Raw genomic sequence first — 18,096 nt, forward strand, 5'->3', positions numbered from 1 at the left:
TGCGTAAAAAGCCATGTTGGCACGGGTGTGCTCTCAGCCCCAGTTGGGATGACAGCCCAGGTGTCTCCTGGGACTTGTAGTGTCAAGCTGGATCCCTGGGTCCACCTGGAGACTCGGCTGTTGCTGCTGCTCCCAGACCTCCCCTGGGACTCCCACTGACATTTGATGTATCACGTGTATGTCCAGGAAGCCCTGCCAAGGCGACTGTGACTGTCAATTCCATTGCAGAATGCAAAGGTGGCTGCCAATATTGGCAAACCTGCAGAGATCGCAAAGTTCACATTGTCAAAAATAAAGGCTTTGCGTGCTTTGCGTAGCACATCAGAAAGATACTATTTCACTATCTGACCTGAATTTATCAGAACTATGAATTTTGGCCTGTGGATTAACCCTGCACAACTGCCTGATCAGATGTTTCCTCCCAACAGCTGAAGGAGGTAAATTCTGCCACAATACTCTCTGCAATGTTCTCCTACGTGTGGCCAAAGGACAGACCAGATCTGCGGGCCCGTGTTGCCATCTCTCTTGGACTGCTTGCTGGAGCCAAGGTAGGAGAAATTCCACACTTGGTTTTAATGATGATCTCCCTGATATTTTATTTGTTATATATTGCATTACTAAGTGAAGTAAATGTGATTAGTTTGATTAATACTGTGGTCCCAATAGGCAGTTGTTTATATTTAGTTCTTGAAGCATTTATAGTTAAAAAAAAAAAAAACTCGGTCAGAAAAATCATATTTAAAAAGGGTGTGTGTGTGTGTGTGTGTGTGTGTGTGTGTGTGTGTGTGTGTGTGTGTGTGTGTGTGTGTGTGTGTGTGTGTGTGTGTGTGTGTGTGTGTGTGTGTGTGTGTGTCTAGAATAGTCTCCCGTCCCGCATTAAGCCCTGTCCCGCCATTGACAATTTTAAATCTAAATTAAAGACCCGTCGAGTCTGAGTCATTTTATGTGTTTTCCATTATAGTCATGCCTTTCATGGATTATTCCTTTTACGCATACCTAATTTATGTCTTGGTTGTCATGTTTTTGTTTTCCGTCTTGTATTTTGTTCTGTTTTGGTGCTTTTATTCATTATTATTATTATAATTATTATTATTATTATTATTATTATTATTATCATTGTGTTTTCTCTTAGTCCTTCTTTTAACCCATACTCATCATTCCTTTTATTCATGTATTCTTGTATTGTTAATCCATCTGCCAAGAATGGAAAGCACTTTGGGTCCACTCCTGTTGTTTTTAAATGTGCTATGTAAATCAAAGTGACATGACTTGATTTTGACACCAAGTTTTTGATTTTATTTAAATTAACTGAAGTAACTTTTATGAACTGCTCATGGTGGTTAACCGGTGTTAAGATGGATGATGCCAATGTTTTTAATTGTAATGCAATTGAGTTTTAAGCCTGGCAGTGCATGAGGATCTGGTCAGTGCCTTTTAATGCTAATAATTAGACTTTTGGACAGGTTGTAACAGGGCATTGGGTCTATGAGCGAATGCAGGGATCAAGGCTGCGAGCATTTAGTCATGTGTGTGTGTGTGTGTGTGTGCGTGTCCAATCGCGGTACCCAGCCGCCTCCTCTGGAGAGCAGAGATCCAGACCTGAGGGTGCGACGGCTCCTTTCTCTGGGATAATTTTAGAAAGCGGCCCCCAAAAAATGGAGAAGCGGGGGTGCTAATTAAGCGATTGCTTTAACTAAACCTCCCGGTGAGACCTGGTGCTCCGTCCCGGGCCGTGTGCGCTGTGCGGGGCATGAGCTCCTAGCAGAGCCCGGAACACCTGTAGAGTCCGGATGAAGCCTAGAACACTGCATCTGTTTATTTTTTTAAGCTGTCCCTGCACCTGCTCAGCTGGCAGATAAAAGTAAAGTGCACGGAGCGGCGAACGGACAAAGCTCATTCACTTTTGCGCACAGAGAGAGTGTGTATGTGTATGTATGTACATTTTTATGAAAGGGCTGAACGATTTGGGAAAATAATCAAATTGCGATTTGTTTTTTTCTTTTATTTTTGATTTATTTATTTTTTTAAATAATTTTTATTATTTATTTTTTTTAGACCAAGATTGCGACTATTTATTTATTTATATATATATTTATTTATTTATTTTTAAGTTCCTTATCTTCTTTATTGTTCACTAGACACAAGCAATATATCATTCTATAGTATGACCATCACTACATTGGATACAGTCAACATATATACTGATCTGTCAATGCTGACCTCACCAGGGGTCCTCACTGAGCCACACACATAGGCTCCACTACCTTACTGTACTGTATGTAGCATACTTTACCACATACTGTGTCACTCTTCTGGGTTGTTCGGTGTTACTGTATTGCTGCGCCGTACTGTTGTTTACTGGGCTGTATATCTCACAAACACTACCTCACTTTATGCACTTTAATGCACATATCTGTATATACATAAATAGCCTATCCCATATACATAAGTCTACCCTATATACATAAGCATATTCCCTTTATCTGTTCTGTACCCCCACCCTGCATTACCCTTAAGTTCTAATTTTATTTTATTTTATTCTATAGCATTCAACTTACTGCATTACATTTTAGGAATCAGTTAGTTGGTCAAGTAAAAATTCTTAGGTAGCCACTGTGTTCAGTCTAGGACATATTGTGTGTAATCACTCGGTGCGTTGCATTGACATTTCACTGCATATACACTACTCACAAAAAGTTAGGGATATTTAAGCCATTTAAGTAGAAGCATGCAATGGTGATTTCCCCATCTCAAACAATTTATTGAAACAAAAGCCAACAACAGTGGTGGGTATACCACAACAAAAAATGTCAATGTCTCAATAACTTGTCATGTGCCCTTGAGCATCAATTACAGTTTGACAACGACGTCTCATGCTGTTCACAAGTCGACTTATTGTCTGCTGAGGCATGGCCCCCCACTCTTCTTGAAGGCTGGCCCTCAGGTCATTGAGGTTCTGGGGGTACAGAGTTACGAGCCTCTACACGGCCACTCAGCTGATCCCATAGGTTTTCTGTGGGATTCAGAGCTGGAGAAAGTTCGGGCCACTCCATTTGAGGTGCCCCAGTCTCCAGCAGCCCTTCCCTAATGATGCAACCTCGATGAGCTGGACCATTGTGATGAAGTTAGGCCTGTGTTGTTCATGCAGGGGCACAATGACTGGATTAATGATGTTATTCAGGTAGTATGGCCTTGTTTTTGTACCATTCACAAAGTGTAGGGCAGTTCTGTATTGACTAGACACATCTGCCCACACTGTAACACCACCACCACCACCAAAGGCTCGTCTGGTGACAACGGTGGCTGATGCATAGCGCTCTCCTTGACGTCTCCAACATCATTGGCGGCCATCATTTCTGCTCAACGTGAATCGACTTTCACCAGTGAGCAGCACTGAGGCCACTGGTGCCTCGTCCAGCGTAAATGCTCCCTGGCCCATGCAAGACGATGATGGCTGTGCCTGGTGGTGTGGTCAGGTACCCTTGCAAGTTGTCTAGCACACAGACCACGCTGATGTAAACGGTTTTGAATGGTCTGACGTGACACTTGGGTGCCTCTCACCTCCCTTAAATCTGCGTGGAGTTGAGTGGCATTCATCCGGTTCCGCAGGGCACTGTTTACAATGAAACGGTCATCAGTGTAGGATGTGGCCAAAGGACATCCACGTCTATGCCTTTCTGTGACTCTTCCAGTCTCGCTGTATCTCTGATGCAGCCTGCTGATGACACTCTGTGACACTCTAAGCTCAGTGGCCACTTCCCTCTGAGAACATCCTGTTTGAAGCCTCGCTATGGCGAGGTACTGTTGATCTATTGTTAGGTGTCGTCTTGGTCTCATGATGTCAAAATGTGAACAGCATGATGAAGAGGACTGTTTAAATACCAATTCTAATTGAACCAGGAAATGTATTAGTCAATTCATGGATCAAACACCTGTTGTGAATTTTGCCGTTCAGCTCCTTGTTAGAGAACAGCAAGTTGTGCAAAAAGTACTGAAACATTGAACAGTTGGACATGTGCATTCAAAAGTTTAGAGAAGGTCAAATTAAGTTCACCTGTAAAGGTTATAGAGCATTTTATCTTCATCCTGAAATTTCACCCGAAAGCCGGATAACTTTTTGTGAGTATTGTATGTATGAAAGTATGTATATGTATGTGACAAATAAACCTCTTGACTCTTGATCTTGAAATCTTTCCTGTCGGCCAGGTCTACGTGTTATGATGAAATGAGATAGAAGGACAGAGTGCGATCGCTGGCACGCCTATCGTCGGTACTGTCGGAGAGTGAGACAAGCCCTAAAAATGTGCCCTGATATCTCCCCCTCCCCCCTGGGATGGCACACTAGGAAGAGCCGGCCCTGGACAGCCCTATTGGTTAGATTGGATAACATAAAAAAAAAAAACAAAAAAAAAAAAATTTTTTTTTTTTTTTTTTTTTTTAATCGCAGGCTTTGCGACTTGAAAATTGCATTCTGTTAAATTGCTTAACGTTCAGCACTCGTAAGAGGGAGTTACTTGTTTTGTTGTGGTTGTTAATGACAATAATTTACTGACCACAGACCATATGTTTACATTTGTTCATTTATTAGTTTTTATTTTATTTATTGGTGTCTGTTTACAAAAAGCACTATTAAACTTAATAATTTTTTTCTGTTGAAGCAGTATTTCACTTTGTGCCTTTTTTCCTTTAGAATAAAACAGTGCATTGTTATTTCTGGAAATTGTCTATTTGTTAGGGCTGTACCCGACTCAGAATTGTGTCAGTGGAATCGGATTTGGCTGTTTAATGTGAATATTGGACTATACTAGTGAATAATGGATCAGGGCGCATTTTGCGCACCTGTCTTCCTCTCCGACAATGCACGCCAGCGATGTCTTCCGTGCCCCATTCCCACACTGTTTTTAGTTGTTTATTTTGGAACGGGGCACGCTGATCAGGAAAAGTTATTCTGGAGCCCTGCAACGGCCAGGTTTATTTCACAGGGGTAGACAGTATCACCTATTTTTTTTCTTTTAAGTAAATGATTGCCAATATCAATCAGTATGCAATGTAGCCTTTTGCTCTGCCTTCGTCGATGGTCTCTAATTTACACGGTGGAAAAACAATCAGAAATTCTCCGCTCCCAAATAAACATATCCTGCTGCCACTCAGCATGGCTCCCTCTAGTGTGTACACAGGAGGAACACACACACACGCACACAGACACACAGACACACACACACACGCACACACAAGCCGATCGCCTCTTCCTTGTTTCCTGCTTGGTTGGAGTTAGCCTAGATTTCTGTCAGTTTCAGCTGAAACCACCAGCTGTGTGGAGACAATTGTTAAATCAGCTGAATAATTACGCTGTTACGATGGCTCATCCCTCTGCACTCCACATTGCCAGTGACATTTTCATTTCACACCATTGATAATAATGATCTACATGTTTGAGTCGGTTCGGAGCGGAGCTTCTTTTGCCTGGGATTCAATGGCTAGCTTGCGTCGGTGCAGATCCATGTCTCACACTGTAGCTATAGGTTAATTCCTTGTATCCCGAAGGCTCTCCCTCGCCACTTCATTCACTCTCACCATTAGACAAGATGTTATATTTCCATGCGCAGATTGTCATGGTGCGAAAATAATCTCCAGCGTTGGCTATAAATGGACAAGAGCATCATATTCATCCTCGTTGTATATTAGTATCAGAATTGAGGACATGTTTTGGTCCAGCGATAATGGGCTTGGGCTATTTTTGTGTCATATTCTGTTGTCTTGGCAGCAAAGTGGGTGATATTGTTTTGCCCTGAGGGACTCCGAGGACTCCTATTGTCTGGGTATAATGCGTAAGGGTGTAAATAGAGAACCCTTGGGGATTTGGCTTTTGCAGTATAAATGGTGCACTATTAGGTTGTCTGATTTGTTATTAATTAATATATATATATATATATATTTTCCAAATGGCCATGTATAGTGCATGAGAGGGGAAGCGGGAGATGACTAAAATTAACAAATAAACAAACAAAAGAACATCCTAGTATGGGGGGGGGGGTTCAGCTCAAATGGGCTGCAAGTGAGTGAAAATGCTTTGCTGCGTGCTGCTGTGTTCGCTGGCTTTCCTAATGTGCTGTGGTTCGCCTAGCCTGAGTCACACAGCTGTCCCTGTGCTTTTAATTAGCCCTAATAACCATCTCAATTCCATTAGCAGGATGCATCAGCCACTGCAACGGCTCCCGCACAGTCAGCCAAGGATGGGGCGCACACGCAGAAATACACACACGGAGAAACTCATCTTTCACACAGACCCTTTGATCCGTCTGCATACAGAACTTTGCATGTGTCGGCGAATGACATGAGATAGGGCACAGTGCATACATGACAGGCCCTAAATTGATCACCCAAATAATACCATGAATGAATGGCAACCAAAAAACAAAAATAATACACCTAAATCCTGGGCTGTATACCTCAACAAACATGCTGAATTTCTGTAGGTGTCTGGCTGTAAAGAGTTTTTGTCCGTTCTCTTTCTGAGTGCCGTCTCCTTCCCTCTCCCCTTCCCCAGATGACCAATGTGATGGTGCCCTTCATGTTTAAGTATGCGGTGGATGAGCTCAACCAGATGTCCGGACACATGCTGAACCTGAGTGACGCGCCAAGCACCGTGGCTACCATGGCAACGGCTGTGCTGATTGGCTGTGAGTCCCAGAATTGTGTTCTGCTGGCAGGTGCCGAGCTCATCAGAGGGGACGATGGGACTGCCTATTACCTGCAGACTGACCTTTTCCAACACATTCATATCAATGCCACAGTGCAACCTGTACTTTTCCATCCCATTATTTGCTTTTCATCCTCACTTCCACGGTGGAGTTCACTTCAGTTAATCCAGATGGCCCCCTCGTGTGTCCTGATAGAATTTCAGTGTATTATCTGTGCACTACCAGGGATAGCAGACCTTAAAACTTCTGCTGGCTAAGAATTGTCTATGTGCTCTTGAAGCATTCAGTTGTTGTTTTTTATGTATTGTGTTATAGTATTGCCTTGACTCTCCTTTTGAGGCTATAAATAGTGGTGTTGTTTTTTTGTTTTTTTTCTTTTTCTCTCACCTCAGGACTTCTCACTCTCCTATGCCCTACAACAGAGGTCAGGGGTCATTTGTAAAGCGAATCTGATGTCCCTTCCCGATAAGAGAATTTCCACCAAGACTGAAAAAGTAGCTAAAAATCTAATTAATAAATTCAACCTGGCTCTCGGCACAAGTCGCTCTGGCCTTAAGTGAGATCATCTTGGGTACGCTGTACCCTCACCCCTGTAGCCACTTATTTTAATAAGCCCACGTAGGTGCTGCACACTTATGCTGCCTGTGGAATAATTGGCGTGCAGGAACAGGACTCCAGATGGGAGCATTAGAATAAGTAAGAATGAAATGCATGTTCTTGGAGAATAGAATTTCATTCTCTGTTCCCAGTTTGAGATGCTTTTAGGCCCACCCTCGGAAGACTGTGGTATTTGTTGGATTTCAGCTGAAAAACGTTCAGTGTTCATCTTACCTTGTCAGATGTCGACACGTTCATTAGATGAGCATTCCCATTTAACGCCACATTACAGCCCATGAAGACTATCATATGGAGCTATTATTACCCTGCCTTGGTGGTTTCAGCAGACATGTCATCTTTTCGGACAGTAAAATGGCCACGTCTTGCTGAAATGCACTAATTCATGGCTGACAGCCATACATGCTGTATGACTTTAATATATTTGATAAAATCAAATGCCCAGAGAAAATAACAGATTGCTGATTATTGCTTGGACTAATTTGTACAATTTGAAGTTAAAATTCTAAAGGACCTACTTTGATTTTCGTGCTCATCCAGATGCCTAAAAACTAGTGAGATAAATTGTAATTTGGGCACTATCCTTTCTGTCCACATCAGTGAGGGAAGGCCTCAGCCTGGGCGATGGAGAAATTTAGCTTGTTCATTGACAAGTCTAGTCATATCTTTCCCTGGCACACTTATTAAAAATCTCCTCCCCCTCCTCTGGTATTCTGCTCACACATGCAGCCCCCCCCCTTGCTAAGACACACACACACACACACACACACACACACACACACACACACACACACACACACACACACACACACAGACAAATAGCTTCCCCCTGTCTGCAGTGTGCTGGCCTGCCATAGTAGTGAGGCTTCAGACAGCATCCTACTCTGTAATTAGAGAGCCTTGGGAGAGGATGCAGCTCCTGCACTGCAGGGCTTGCAGACCAGACTGGATGTGAAAGAACTGTCCTGCCATCGTTTACAAGCCTTCAATTTAGAGCGGTCGACTAGCCTCAACCTTGTCTGGGGGAGCTTCCTCTCCTTCGGTGCAGCAAATGGCGACAGGCCAGGTGTTTGTTTTCCTCCCGCATCCCTTATGGATCTGCATAGCTGTCCCCAAGAGCTGAGATGAGGCTGTTCCCATTTGGTAACACCCTGTCCTGCTCTTTGAACTGCTCTGCCTCTCACAGCAGATGTCCTAATCTCGCTCTCTCCTCCACCAACCCAGATGGCATTTCCCGGACGTGCGCAGCCCTCTTCAACGAGATCAGGAATGCCGTTTTCGGCAAGGTGGCCCAGAGCTCCATCCGCCGCATCGCCAAGAACGTCTTCCTCCACTTGCACAATCTGGACATGGGCTTCCACCTCAGCCGGCAAACGGGAGCCCTGTCAAAGGCCATCGACCGCGGCACCCGTGGCATCTCCTTTGTGCTCAGCGCGCTCGTCTTTAACCTGGGGCCCACTGTCTTCGAGATGAGCCTCGTCAGTGCCATCCTGGTGAGCGGAGGGTGAAGTCCAGTAACACCAACAGTAAACCCTTAAGACCTAACCCAAAACTGTTTTCCAATTTTACTGGAAAGATCAAGTGATTCTGGTCATAAATGTATCTCCCTGTTACCTGTTAGCTGTTTGATGTGAATAGATTACACGGGTGTCTGATCGTCGTGAAACGTGCCACTGTAATTACAAAAAGGCTATGCAGTTCCAGTCTCCCCCATGTCAACTCGTGATGTTCCATCACCTTGATGCTTTTGAGTGCAGATTGTCTGATTATGAGTAGTGACATATAGAATCTAGTACAAAGCCCATTAAGGGTCAATGATGGATCCTACAGCTTTGAAGCTGCTTAATGTCTTCCTGTGGTGTATGCTCTGAACAGATACCCCCCTCCTTGGCCAGCACCCAAAGGATGGCCCCCTATATTGCTTTGTGCTATTATCCCACTCGGGACCATAATGCCAGCAATGCCTGTAATGAGGGCAGACTCCATTGCCCTAATGGCTAAAGCATTAGCACGATTGGTTTTTGTGTTTTCCCCTCCATTTGTAACAATCAATTTCGTAGTAGAGTGGCCCAAAAAGAGTGCATTTGCAGAGACATTTAAGAACAGTATTCAGAATTTCAGCACAAAGCATCTTGAGTTGCATTATGTGTAGGCTAGGCTTTGCTTTGCTCCGACAATTATTTTCTCCTCCACAGTATTACAAGTGTGGCGGACAGTTTGCGGCGCTGACCTTGGGTACCTTGTCAGCGTACACGGCCTTCACCATTCTAGTCACTCAGTGGAGGTAAAAAAGCATCAATCTGTACTACTGTATCAAGCTGGCTCACCATCGATTGTACTGCGACCTTGCTGTTGGCTTTTTCCTTTGATTTGGCCGGGCGGACTTGGTATTCTCAACTCACGCACATTCTCACAATCTTTCTGTAACTCGCTGACAGAATGTGTTTTTTTTGTTGTTGTTGTTGTTTTCCCTCTTTGCACACAGTAATGATGCTTAATCATAGATTTAGAGTTCCTGAGGTCTGTGTTGTAGTTTCTTTGTGTGGGTGTGACCCACACACCCCCCCCCCCCCCCTTTTTTTTAATTTTTTTTTAATTTTATTTTTTTTATATACACACAGAACTCGTTTCCGGATAGAGATGAACAAAGCAGACAATGAGGCAGGCAATGCAGCCATTGACTCTCTCCTCAACTATGAGACTGTCAAGGTGAGATTTTTTTTTTTTTTTTCCTTCTTATCAATCACTTTGGCTTCTCACCCCCCCGCCCTCCCAACCACATACTGCATTCTTCCTGTATTCTTCTCACCCACCTAAATCGGCTCCCTCCCCTCCGTTCTGCTCCTCCTCTTCCCCATCCCTCCCCTTTCATCAACCCTTTCTCCTTGTCTCCTCCCCCTCCCCCCATCTAAGCCAGCCACACTGATGTGAACAAATATTTATTCTCCTCTGATAATGTCGCGTTTCATTAGCATGATTGCCCCAAGCAGAATGTGCCTTTTAATTAATTTGATCGGAAAAGTCTCTCTTTCTCTCCGTCTTTCACCAGCCCGAATACTTTCTCCCCCATTGAGGGGGGGGGGGATTATCACTTTGTTATCCTTGTTGTTATCCTTTATTAAAGAAAAATGATTTGCGTTGGACACCCAGGGTTGGTGTCGTGCCTCAGGATTTGTTACTCATACAAATGTTTTCCTCTCAATTATAGTTTTATACTACGGGGCCTGTGAATGGGAATTTGGATAGAGGTATCTAACCAGGATCAGAGTGGGTTTGCAGGGATATCTGCTCTCAAATCACAAATAACATTGTCTAGACTTTAAGTCAACATATATGTTCTTTTGTTTTAAGTCTCCTAGGTAGCTTAGCAGAGTTAAAAGGCGACGTAACCACCCCCGGTTGCTGATGCTTTTGTTCGTTGGCCCAGATAGATTTTGATAGCAGTTATTTCCTCCGCCGCACGACTTTTGTCCCATTTTTGTTGTTGTTGTTGTTGGTGGTTTTTCTTTTTAATGTTTTGTATTTGTGGTAGTTTTTGTGTCATCTGTGTCAATGCGGCTGGATTTAGCATCCGTGTGAGCCTGAGTGTGCATATGTAATTAGATCTCCGCCCACTCAGAAATCCGTTCCACTTTCACACAGGGCTGGATGACAACCTGAGCAGCAGCGGCACCGCACACTGCTCCAGTCTGTTCTCCGTGCGCGTGTCATCTCCCTTGCTCATCCCCTGCATTTCCCTCTATGCAAATTAGCGGCACCTTGGCGGCTGCAGCGCTGCTACGGGCGAGAGTAGTGAATCGCCCACTTAACTAGAGCAGAGCAACAACAGCACACACTAAACAAACTCTACTATTAGGCAACGGGCAGCCAAGTCGGAGTGTTGATTTCGATTTTTCTGCTGTTTGTGCAGCGTTAACCTTAAACTTGCTTTTTGTCTGACACAGAGGCCTGTTGTTTTGTATTTACGGCTTCTTCTTTTTTTTCCTTTTCTTCTTTTTTTTTTTTTTTTTTTCCCAGTCGGTGCACATTTTCAGTCTGTCAAGCCATTGAAATTCTGCATTTCAGATGTATCAGACTGCAGGCTCAAACTAACCATTATTTTCTCACTAAATGGAAAACCAAAAGTCGGCTCCTCAAGTTTTGAAATCAAAACTCTGTAAAGCCTGTTCGTTTTGTGGCGTTCATTTAAGCGTCTAGCTCAGGGAAATCCAGTAGGTGAGGGCAATGCATGTCTTTTATATATATGCTGTCTTGCAGTGATCTGCCTGCTCATTGAATGTGTTTTTATTATTTCCCATCCTAATGTTTTTGTTGCCACTTCATTTTTTTTTTGACCATAATCACTGTTCTCGCTGGTGTTCTGTCAGTTTGTCTTACTGAGCAGGCACTGGAGCTTGTGCTGTCGCCCACTAGCTGCCTTTCAGATCAGTGGTTTGCAGACAAAGATACAAGATGTGAAAATGTGTTTCAGAGACCAACTGAGATACAGACATCATTCAGACTGGTGACTGAGAACAACTGCAGCCAGGAGGCAGGTTGCACTAATGTGACTGACTGCCTAGCGCTGCACTTTGATTCCCCCAGCCTTTAATCCACACTATGTTCTTTTCACATCCCTCCCGCCCTCTATCTACCCTTCCCTCTCCCTGTTCCGTCTCCAATTCCCTTCCCAAACCTTCCCGTCTCGCTGTTCCGTCGCAGTATTTCAACAACGAGAAGTACGAGGCTCAAAGGTACGACAACTTCCTGAAGATCTACGAGTCCTCGTCGCTGAAAACGACGACCACACTGGCCCTGCTGAACTTCGGCCAGAGTGTCATCTTCAGTGTGGGACTCACTGGCATCATGCTCCTCGCCAGCAAGGGCATCATGGCAGGTGAGGGAAGAGGGAGAGGTCTTCCAAACCAATGAAAGCCCTAGAAAAAAGGATTAAAGACACAGCTGGACTGGATAACAGAAACCAAGTAGAAATGAAACACCAGTGTTGCCCATTGATTGATACATTGATTTATTTCTGGCGGCCTGCCACAATATCAACATTGACTGCCACATATTGATTTTCTCTTTTTTCGCTTTTTTCTTTTTTTTTTTAACTACTTAAAATGGCTAAAACCTTATTTCATTGTAGAGCTCCATGCAGGGCATTGATTCGCTCCGCCACTCCTTGCCACCTCTCTCTCTCTCTCTCTCTCTCTCTCTCTCTCTCTCTCTCTCTCTCTCTCTCTCTCTCTCTCTCTCTCTCTCTCTCTCTCTCACACAAACACATTGACAACAGCACCCATCTGAATAGCGCCTCCTCTCCATGCACACTCTAAATCATCATGCACGGGATGTTTGGGTTGGGTACCGAAACCCAGTACCACCATGGCACCCGTTCCTATACGATCGATATCTACCAGACCGAATCACAACGCAGATTTCATTGCCTCATTTCTGTGCCATGTCTGAGCTGCCAATTGAAATATTCACCCTCTGGTGCTCCGAAACAACCACATGCGCCTTCATTAACATTATATTTTGGAGCGTGCCGCTTGAAATCCTCTGTATGACGCTCCGGCGCCTTCCTCTCCCATGCGACTCGTCTTCTTTACTTTTGGCTGAGAGCCAAACAGCAGTGGCGCTCGTCAATATTACATTATGGTTGCTTCGCCAACCAGATAAAAGAGATGAGTCGTAAAAGTTTTCACTATTGATAAAGTCCGGTTCATACAAACTGTGAGTTATTTTAACATGTACCGTGAAAAGTATATGAAAAGTGCTTAAGGACAAATGGGTTTAGTTCACAAAAAATCTAGAAAATTATTAATTTTTTTATAATAATAATAATAAAAAAATAGCCAAAGTACGTTTTGGGCCCTCTGTGTGGCCTCTGAGCTGAGAGAATTTTCGCCCCTGTCGCCCTCTCCATGTGTAATGGAGACATTTGAGAGGGAGCGATTGCTTGGGTGCTCGGACCACTGCATTGTTCCTTTTTTTTTTTTTTAATTAAAAACATCCCTTAAACTATGGATATAATAATGAGTATATCATTTTATGTTTCTCCAATAAGGACAATTCTTTATTTTAAAGTACGGATGCATAGATTATTTTGGGTTAGAGGTTATTTATTATTCCAAAACTAAACAGCTCCCCCATTTTAATAATAATTAAAAAAAAAGCAGACACGGCACCATCTATCTATATAATTTATATTTAATATGGAAAGGTAGAGAGGTTTGAAATGTTTGGCGCACACACAACAGCCATTCGATTTTGAGCCGACATGTCCAGGAGTGCCATCGCCGTCGGCGGTGTGACCCTACCATAACTTTGGTAAATAAAAATATATCTTAGTGTGATCTATTTTAGCTGGTGCTGCAATGACATTAATTAACCTGACTGTTTTGTTTGCCTCTGATCCGCAGGCACCATGACAATCGGAGACCTTATTATGGTGAACGGCCTGCTCTTCCAGCTCTCCCTCCCTCTCAACTTCCTGGGCACAGTGTACAGAGAGACCAGGCAGGCCCTTATTGACATGAATACCCTCTTTACCCTGCTCAGCATCGACACCAAGATCAAGGTAACCTGTCAACTTGACCTGTTCTGCTCTGCACTGGAACACATTCTCGCTGAGTATCTGAATCACAAAATCTTTCTTTATAATTTTTTATTATTTCATCTTCTTTCCCACCTTAATAAAATACAGTCTGTAGCCTCATACAGAGGCCCACAACAGACCAATAACGCGATAGACTTCATTGAAATAACCAGAACTAAATACTAGAGACGGGTCCGACCCAATATCGGTATTAATGGCTGATACTGACGTAATTCACTCATCGGACATCAGGCAGACGTGGCCGATCCACATGCAAATCCAAACTCCATTCTGTGGTCTGCTTCCTCAAAAATTCAACTTGGCAAATAATTGACCCATAAGGCACAATTCACAGTGTGCGCGAATAGGAACTGGGAGTTGGAGTTGGGCAGACCGTCACTGATTGAAGCAGCCATTCAACTGTGTTGGTCCTCAAAATAAGGTGCCATGACTGCGGCGTATATAATATGTGCCATCATAGAGCTACTGGGAGTTGTAGTTCTATTCGTGCAGAGCCACACCAAAACGAATCACCGGATGAGGATTAAAAACTACACCGATACGTCCTGAGGCTTGCCCGTTGCATTGCGTTTAAAACCAAAATAATTCCATATAGGGGATTTTGTATTCTTTTTCACGAGCTCTTCAGTGGTGGATTCACTGAAATTCCTTGTTCCACCCGAGCACTGCACGCCATGGTCGCCGCATTGACTGCGTCGGCAATGTTGCGGCGATACATCAGCGCTGCCACCATATTGGAACGGGCAAGACTGGCCGGTAAACAAATACAAGCAAACGGGGGAGCTGCGGTTTTTCTGGATAAAAAGCACTTTCACGTTTATATTTCTCAACCAATTTCAATGGCTCATTTTTATAGTCAAGGGTTCATGATTCACCTGGGGTAGAGTATTTATTTTTTTCTCTCTTCTTCTTCACGTAGAATAAAAAGAAGGAAAAAAAAAAAAAAAGCTCTGGTATTTGAATCAGTTAGCAAATATGAAAAAAAAATGGATCGTGCATCTCTCCTAAACACACACCCCTGATCACGCCTCAACATAGCACATCTTAAACCTTTTATAGTTTATTAGCATTTGAGTCCTTTGGGTCATTGAAGCTAATTCAACATTTCAATTTCTATGAGAGAAATTCAAACCCGTTCTATGAGTTTATATGTCTGGTTGATGTTTTCGTGTTGGTGTATGCCAGAGTTCATTAATGTTAATGAGTCAGAATTGCGGGAGGCTGTCAAGAAGGCTGGTGAAATTTGTGTAATGAAATTGAATCTGTTTGGCTGATTCAACCAGCCTCCTCCGGCTGGTCGTGGGGAATAATTTTTACACACCAGTTTGTATGGAAGAGCTTTGCTGCTAATTGTAACCTGATCTGTCTGTGCTGCAAAAGATGACATGGCTAGATTTAAGAACAAATGATTTGCAAATAAATGTCAAAATACCGGTGAATGATATGTGGTGTTTGGTGGTGGTATTTGGTGCTGTGTTTGCGAGATTGGAGAAATTTGAGTGTTGTGTTTCAAATAGAAATGATTTCCATGCGTGTCTTCCTTGAAGCGATTTATCTGTCGTACATCGGTATCAGACAATATTTCATAAATGATCTGCCTTGTTGCCTGCCATCGACCTATCGGCAAATGAGTTTATATTCACCGATGGCAGTGACCGATGTTTATCCAGTGTTTCCCACATGTGGGAGCTTATGGTCATTTGGGTGGTAGTTGAAACTGCTGGCTTCTCGTGTATATTGCACTGTTCTTAGGAAATACATCCACATGACCACATGACATGAAAATGATGTACGAAAACGTTTATTCCATCCCCAGGTAAGAAAATATGTCCACAACAAAATCTTCTTTACCAAGAGTAAATCCATAGTCAGTTATTAATTCCTCAAATCACGCAACTGCAACTACGGTAAGAAAACTGAGTTGCTCCACCTCTAAAACACCGCCGACTCTCCTGGCTCCACGACTCAAAGAGCCGCTCGAATGAGAGAAGAGCGGAGCGTGTTCTTAGCACAAGCGGCTAAAGCTAAACCCTGTTAGTGTGTACATGAGGAAGTACGGAGTAACAGGAAGGACAAAAAGGGTCAAATCACAGAAAAACTACAGAGGGACAAAAAGGGTAAAGTGCAATGACTTTGTATTTGAAATAATGGAACCAAAGAAAGGACTAAAAACGGCATTCTAAGCTCGTCTATTGTAAACCTCATTACCAATACAGTTTTGAACCCGTGTCATCGATGTAAATGTCATTTCTACTTATAATGTGAATCGCTTGTGAAACACTTGAATATATAATTAACACACACAAGTCTAAGATGCTTTGGCTCCTACACCACACATAGACTTTACTTGGGCGGGCCGTCCAGGTATATTAAAGTATATTTGGTGACCCATTTTAGCATTTTTTTTTTCTTGTTTTTTTTATCTGTCTGAGAGAATGACGTCATCCGCGATCAATTTTAGAAGATGCAGACACAGCTTCCTGCAACGCTCCAAGCAGCAACTTATGCTGCGTTCATTGGAACTCGGAAAAGTGATGCTGCATTCAGGGGAACTTGGAAAACATCGGCAGCTGGCAAATTGTTATTTTAGACACCGGTATTTGTATTGGCCCAGAATTTCACAATCGGTGCATCCCTAAGCAGTTCTAAAGGTCAGTGTCAACAAGGCCAACGCTCAATGTGAACCATTTGAACTCTTGAGTATGGAGACTTTGTGTAAAATGAGTGCTAACTTATTTTCTTACTGTATCTTCATGGTTGTCACACCAGGTTGGATGTCAGCGCTCTCACCTGTGATGCATTTTGGCACTGCAGTATCAGCAAAGAGGTTTTCTCCAAAGCTGGGAATGCAGTCACTGCAGAGGGAAGTCGGATACTTTTGGGGGAAAAATAGGCAGACATGCTTGCATTTCAAAACAAAGCCAATTTGGAAAACATTTATCTATCATTTCAACTAATATTGTTGGGTCACATTACTTCCAATGTGCAAATGCGCATTCCTTTTTTTGCAGTGATAATCCCATATTTTATATGTATTCTATATTTATTTTGCTGGCACTTTTTCTAAAACTGTCATGCAAATATTTGCCTTATGTATGTCCTTTATATATCCTTTATATGCTGTTTCCATTTTTGTTGGCGGGGTCCGCCTATCCCTGCAAAAATGGACTGATCAGGCACATGCAAGAAGTGACAGGCAGCAGTGGTGAATGTGATAAACCGTCGTAGCTGCTTGCGGTCTGTAAACTGTCGATGTGGATAAAACATTGACCACAAAGAATAGCCCCTGTGGATGACCAAGAAAAAAAATATTGATCTGAAGAAGACATACTTTCAAGAAAATAGTCTGTCTTAGAGCAAGGAGGAGGGTATGCGTGGATGTTAAGAAAAACAACAGTATGATAAAATTAATTAAGATCCTAAGTGGCTAAATTAGGTTGTACGGTATTTATTGTCTTTGCTAAGGTCTCAATAAAAAATAAAAGTAATAAAAAGCATTGAATTTGTTTTTCCCAAACTGCAGGATCCTTGCTGTTTCTGGCCACAGCGGCACACTCTGCTTCTTTCTAATACATTATGATCAAAGCCTTTGGCCGAAATGTGGGCAGTGATACAGACAACTTTGGCCACTGTTATGGATGTTATAAGCATGCCACCCCATACAATGAGGGAAAAAAAATGCTGAAAATCAAAGTTTTGCTGGAATTGGGTTGATATGCGCTGCAGGTCAAAGTAGGAGTTGGGGCTGCCTGCTTCTTTGCTCCGATGTGTGATGATTGCTTTGGTGAAGACTATGATGTGTTATGCAGCAAAAGTGAGATGATACTAACAAGACTTGCTCTTACTGTTGCAACCCAACACCTCATTCTTTCATCCATCCTTCCATTTCCTTGTTTTCCATCCTGTCGTTTCCTTACGCTTGTGTGATGGAGGTAACGATTATGGCAGACATGTGACAACTCAATGATTAATGGTGGGGAATTTATCATTGGAAAATGTGGCCTCAGGTGCTCATAATGTACATAGACCCTAGGCTTTATAAAAACAATTTAAAAAAGCCTTTATACATATTGTCGGGCACACCATAACTCCTGGTGGCAATAGGGTCGTTTTTGGTTGCCATACAGATGCTCATATGCCCTCTATTCTACAGCACCTGTAGACTGTCGAAGTTGTAGA

General features: G+C 43.1%; 1 protein-coding gene across 1 annotated transcript in view; it reads left to right on the forward strand.

The window, feature by feature from the left end:
- abcb7 (ATP-binding cassette, sub-family B (MDR/TAP), member 7) overlaps positions 1-18,096 on the forward strand; it is a 34,838-nt gene that overhangs the window by 7,539 nt on the left and 9,203 nt on the right. The window contains exons 4-10 of the mRNA XM_080007592.1: positions 429-548; positions 6,548-6,680; positions 8,541-8,809; positions 9,512-9,600; positions 9,938-10,025; positions 12,018-12,192; positions 13,721-13,878. Coding sequence (XP_079863718.1) covers positions 429-548; positions 6,548-6,680; positions 8,541-8,809; positions 9,512-9,600; positions 9,938-10,025; positions 12,018-12,192; positions 13,721-13,878 — 1,032 coding nt within the window. The remainder of the gene's footprint in view (positions 1-428; positions 549-6,547; positions 6,681-8,540; positions 8,810-9,511; positions 9,601-9,937; positions 10,026-12,017; positions 12,193-13,720; positions 13,879-18,096) is intronic.

This window comes from Zeus faber, assembly GCF_960531495.2.
Source record: "Zeus faber genome assembly, chromosome: 10".
Taxonomy (NCBI): domain Eukaryota; kingdom Metazoa; phylum Chordata; class Actinopteri; order Zeiformes; family Zeidae; genus Zeus; species Zeus faber.